The 6,000-nt window shown below is 41.0% G+C and overlaps 1 protein-coding gene across 5 annotated transcripts in view; it reads right to left on the reverse strand.

The window, feature by feature from the left end:
- The window catches only part of insyn1 (inhibitory synaptic factor 1), an 80,536-nt gene extending 77,922 nt beyond the window's left edge, over positions 1-2,614 (reverse strand). Inside the window, exons 1-3 of one of the 5 annotated variants that reach the window (XM_051135494.1) lie at positions 1,949-2,614; positions 1,343-1,664; positions 371-1,173 (exon numbers count right to left, since the gene is read on the reverse strand). In XM_051135494.1, the coding sequence (XP_050991451.1) occupies positions 371-514 (144 nt within the window). In that variant the 5' untranslated portion in view covers positions 515-1,173; positions 1,343-1,664; positions 1,949-2,614. Of the gene's footprint in view, positions 1-370; positions 1,174-1,342; positions 1,665-1,872 lie in introns of all 5 variants that reach the window. The other 4 variants (XM_051135492.1, XM_051135495.1, XM_051135493.1 and 1 more) reach the window with 4 other exon arrangements.
- Positions 2,615-6,000: the final 3,386 nt, after the last annotated feature.

A 6,000-nucleotide genomic window follows, 5' to 3' on the forward strand; every position in this document is an offset into this window, starting at 1 on the left:
TTTCTATTTTTCTCAGCAAAATCACCCCATGCCCATTCAAAATCACCCATTTATGGCATTTGGCATTGCAACAGATTCATTCACAGAAAAAGTGCACCTGGCCTTTGGATAAAAAAGGTAAACCTCTCTCTTTGGTTTCCAAGACCAAGTTAAATTCTCAGGTTAAGGCCGCTTGCTTTGGTTTCTTAGTGTAATGAGGCTACATTGACTGCTTACCACACTGATACTGCTTCAGCCTGCCAGTCCAAACTGGAAACCATTCATTATTTATCTCCTGCTGGAGAAACCAATCACCTAAATTCCAAACAGCATCTGCTCTTTTCCATCAACTGTACACCAAAAAGGCAGCCGAACAATTCCTGATCCTTACCTCCCGCAGTTCATGTGCCACATCTTTCAGCTCCTTGAGGATTCCTTCCAGCTGCTCGATCACCATCTTCATGTGGCTGCGGATCTGTTCTCTCTGACTGGGGGTCTCAGAGGGTTCCCGGGCTGGAGCTCCGCTCTGGGACATCCTTCACAGGCTGCTCACGGGCCGGGGTGCGGAGCGCTGAGGGCAGGGGCGAGCCGAGCCACGATCCATGTCTGGGGCCTCCGGGAGCCGCAGTGCTACTGATCCGATCTGGGGCTCGGGCCACACGGGAAGGGTTCAACATCTTAAATACGCCTGGGCAGCCGAGAGACCTCGCTGGGTCTAGGGTCAAGCCTCCTCTTGCTGTGTACTTCGGGGCATCTCGGGACAGACGCGAATGGATCGGAAGGTGCTGGAATCATTGAAGGATGGTTAGGCTGTTAAATCCAAGAAATACAAACTCCAGGATGAAGAAACGGAAGTCGGAAAAAGCGTGGCTCATTTCAGCGTAGCATGTGTTTAATGTGCATGTGCGAGTCCTCCGGGGTAACTATGGATGGAAATTGGTTGTCTATGACGCATAATTCTCTTCCATGAAGACATGGCGAGGAGGGTTATATCAGCAAGTGATCCACTGTGAACTCTTATAAAATCCAATCCAGGAAGAAAAAGAAAACTCCCAAAAATGCCTTTCTTTCAGAGAATGAATGAAGTGCTTCTTTGTTTTAAATCTGCAATGTTTTGTCTTTGTCTGGTGTTCGGAGTAAAAAAAATCAACCAAAAGTTGAAATATTCCAACTCTGCTTTTGCTTGAACTGGATCTGAAAGAAAATGAGAGAGAGAGGATGTTAATTCAGCCAAAAAGCCACAGTGATTTTATGTGCGTATATACGTGTTTGTCCTTGCGCATTTGTGTGTGTCTGAAACGATAAACTAAGGCAACCGACGTAATGCTGTCAGAGTGATTGGCAAAATTGCAACTACACTTACAATAAGTGTTATGATGAACGTTTCACAAGTAATCCCCCAGGGGGTGTCAGACAGAATGGCGCATCCTTTCCTCTGGGTCAGAGAGACATTTCTCACCCATTTTGTTAAATGGCCGGATAAAAACAGATCTCAATCTAGTTCCCTTTGATACTGGGTGAAATCCAGTTGTTACCCTTTTAGAATAGCGTGGCGTTCTTCAAAAGTCATAAAGGAAGGTAAATTCCATGTCTTTTGCTCCAGGGAGAATTGGAAGAGAATAAAAGAGGAGAACTTGACCCTTCAAACCGCTGCCACTGCCAAAAGAGACAGTCTGACAGAACACCTGGAAAGACAGGAAGGACAGCAATTTCTCTGTTTATCTGGTAATGTCTCTCTTCCTGTCATTTTTTTCTCTCCCCCACATTCAATTTTCCCAAACACATATCTTGATTTTCTCTTTTAACCGTGTTCAAGCTTCAGTTTACTACACAAAATCAATTACAGACAGCAAAGAGAGACCAAGAAGAACAGATACAAATGAACACGCTCACCAAATTGAATCACACCAGCCCCTGTGGAAATACACTTCATAAGACAGTGGTCTCTGGCACTCTTTCTCGCTCTCACCTCTCCCCTGGTCAGTGGTAGAAAGTGTGTGCAGGTTTGCCTTTCCTCCCTCCCGAGGAACAACGGGAATACAGTTTTCGGCTCGGCTGAGCTCGGATCATCCTTCCCGTTTTGTTGTGGCGTCCATCAACTGACTGTCGCGCACTCTCACACACGCTGTCTTCCTCCCAGTCACCCCCACTTCTCTCACCCCCTTTCCCACACACAATCCCACTCTTTTTTGTCTTTCACTGTCCGTTCAGCCACACTCGCCCACCGTCAGAAGGAGGGTTCATTCAGAGCTGTCCTTCAGAGAGAAAGTGAAGCAGCAGTGGAGGAGGAGGAGGAGGAGCGAGGGAGGAGGTGGTGGATGAAAGATTGGCCCTGGTTCCCCTCTTTTCGAGCCCCCGGCAGCCTTGGCTTCTCCACTTCTGCATGGAATCCTGGAAGACCTCGGATGCTCTTGTTGCCGCGGCGACCACTAGCTGCCGATTCCGTCTCGCATTCCGTCTCTCGGCTGTGGAACAGACACCTCCTGTCGCCGTGACGACAGTCTCTGACTGAGGGAGGGATGCTGCCTTTGCCTCCGATTCGAAACCCTGTGAATACACGAGCACTCTGGTCCCCTCTCTCTCTCTTTCTCTCTCTGTCCCTCCTGCCAGATGGAGGGGGGAAAGAGGCTGGAGTTTATGGACAGGCTTTGGCTGCTAGTGAAGACGACTCTCTCTCTAGCTCTGGGGGGGCGGGGGAGGGACTAGGAGGTTTAAAGAGACAGTAGCGACTTCACACTGTATCTCTTTTATGTCTCTCTTCCTCTGTTTATTCATAGCCCTCCATTTTATTTATGGGTACCTATAACCCTTCACTCTCCCAATATATGTTATAAATAGCTTCCTAGACAGCAAAGCTGTTCTAGTTGCCTTTGAAAATATCATTATATCATTATAATCAAACATTTTCACATATTTACTTAAGACAAAATTGCTCTAGATAATAACTTGTTTGCATTTTGAATTTTCTATTTTATTTTTCTTGCTTTAAACAAATCAAGCGAGCATGAAATCAAATTATATGATATATAAAAATATATTATCTAAAAAACAAATCTTTTAGAAATATTCAGTAAATGTATTAATCAAAATAATACTGAATTTTCCCTCAATAAACTCCTAATTTGTGGTTGTTGTAGTAGTTATGTTTAGGTATTGGGTAGAGTTAAGCGATCTAGAATATGGTCATGCCTTAATATGTGCTTTCTAAATACTAATAGACAGCCAACAGTGTTGACCAGTCTAAAGTGCTATCAAATAGTTTACTGGATAACAAAACACTGATTAGTAGGTCTTTTGTAAATAAATCGCAGGCTCAATTCGGACCCCTGATGGGAGGGTTACTGTAATGTTATGTTCATTCATCACTCACAGGCTCCAACAAATTGGGAAAATGATGCAGAGTAAAATATTCCCTTTTGTATCTTCCTCTTTGATCAATAAAACATTTTCCCCTTCATAAATTCAGCACATTAATACAATGTGCACATTTGGCTTCAAACATATGTTTAGTTGTGTGTTTTCAGAGCACTGTATTGATTTTCCTCTTATTTCTTTGTATTTGTTCTTCTCCATAAATTTCTACAATTAATTAAACTCAAACTACTTTGTGTAATGATTCAATTCAAACTGTTTTGTAGATAATTTCAGTCAAGAAATGTGAAATCATCATATTTGCATATGTAATCTGATTGGTCTTTTTTTGCTCACAACAATTTGCATACAGAATTCTGATTGGTGGTTTCTTTCTTTCATCTATTTCACCATCTAGCCAGCAACGATAAAAGCACGAAACCTATACTTACCTGTAAAAATTCCCTAACATAGCCATTTGCTGCCTTGCAATGGCTGGTATTTCCTTCAGGAAATGCAAATCTAGTTATGAGTTTATTATGCATTTGTGGCTTAATTAAGGGGCTATTGATCCACAGCTGTGAAGAGTGTGATGGTTGAATTCTCCATTTACAAAAGCAAATGTGTCCCAAAGGCAGTGTGCTTTGCGTATCTGTGAAATAAGATTATATATAATGCTTGAATTCGCTTATACGTAAAGCCAATGTGTGCAGTAGTGTATGTCTGTTCACATGTAGGGTCAATGTGTGTGTGTGTGTGTGTGGGTCTGTGTAGGTGGAGGCTGATGTGGCATTATTCTCACAGATCTATGCAGAAGCGTGTGGGCTTGGAGGAGCAGTTGCATTGCACAGAAAGATGTCCTTGCGATACCTTTAAAAGTCATAGATCATTGCAAACTCTCTTAAACACCTTTACAGCCCTGTTTAGCGTAATTTGGCATCTAATGAACATTGATAACGGGGCACGTTTGTAACTTGAAGAATCGTCGACACACACGAGTGGGCGGTTGACTGCCGTCGCCGTCCCCCCTCCTGCAGCTATGATATTTCTTTAATGCTAAGGTCATTCTGACGGCTGGTTTTTACTAGCAGAGCTGGAGAGAGGCCAAGGAAATATCAGCCCCACTTAATATTTCTGTCCTGGATTTATTGCACCTGGCCCGATTATGGAGAAGTTTTATAGAACGCAATATTTTTCTAGCAGGGCCGCACGCTCGTGCTTTCACAGGTGTACCTCCAGAGGAAATCACTCGGGTAATGTGGTACTACAGAGAGAGGGCAAGGGAATAAAGAGAGAGAGGAATAAAGAAGTGTTCGCGAAGAAGAAAGCGGCCCGTGGGGGTTTATTTGACCACTTCTGTTTACACAGCAATGAGCAATCATACCCCAGTTATTTGATACTTCAAGATCAAGTGTCTTTTTATTAGACAAGTCAGTATTCGGCTGGCTCTCTTCATGCTGAGATACGGCCGCTGTGTCTCTGTTTGTGTGTGAAGATATAAGAAGGATTTATTTTTTCTCATAAACCAAAACTTGAGGGACCCAGCCAGTCGATAGAGGCGTTCTAACCCTCATCCTATTTCTTTGTCAAAACAGCCATCCGTCCATCACAGCGGGAGTTCACTACAGGATAGGAACTGCGTGCTTAACGGTGCGATTTTAAAACACATATATGTGGCATAAGAAGCCAGCTTCTTTTTCTTATTGGTAACCTGTGATTCTCCTCTCCACAAGGTGGCACAGTGGTGTAGTGAAGACCCTGGAAACTCACAAAAGAGCAAAACCTGTTTGTGTGGAAGAATCTTCATCTGTTCATTTATAAGGATGTTTTAAAATAATTCAGTAAATTTATCAGTGAATACATACCTCACAGTTTTTAAGGATGAACTGTGTGGTTTGTAAATAAAATAAATGTAAAAAATATCTGTGTAAAGCACAGGAACTTTAGAAAGTATCAGCAATTTGAAAAGTATCCTATTTGCAGTTTTTGTTTCTTTTCATTCACAACACTATACATATATAGCAGGGGTGGTGAACGTCGGTCCTGGAGAGCCGCAGCCCTGCAGAGTTTTGCTTCAGCCCTAAGCAAACGATACCTGAACAAGCTAATCAAGGTCTGAAGAGTTACTAGAAAGATACAGGCAGGTGAGTTTTAATTAGGGTTGGAGCTGAACTCCTAGCAAAGGTTATTATACTTAACTAAAACTAAAACCATAAACAAAAATTGTTATTTGAAATATAATAAAGGTTAACAGAAACAAAATAACATGGTTAAAAATATATTTGTTTAGTATTTTATTAAATACTGTCTATTAAAATAATAATAAATATTAAAATATTCTATATGTCTCTATATTTTACTTTATATATATATATATATATATATATATATATATATATATATATATATAATTAAAACATTTTAAATGAAAAATAATAAAAAAAAAAAAAAATGTTTTACCAGCTCCATGGATGAGGCACTTTAGTTAATTACCATAATTATATCTCATAATTAAATGTCAGTCTCTTAAACTGTACTTTCTATATTTATAAAGTTAATGAACTATTTTTCCCCCTGGAATAATATTAATATGTAAATATTTAGGATTATGGTAGGTTAACTTAAGAAATAATTTTTGTCATACTGCTGTATAAAAGCAATAAGCCACCC

Source organism: Labeo rohita, chromosome 18 (assembly GCF_022985175.1).
Source record: "Labeo rohita strain BAU-BD-2019 chromosome 18, IGBB_LRoh.1.0, whole genome shotgun sequence".
In the NCBI taxonomy this organism is placed as follows: domain Eukaryota; kingdom Metazoa; phylum Chordata; class Actinopteri; order Cypriniformes; family Cyprinidae; genus Labeo; species Labeo rohita.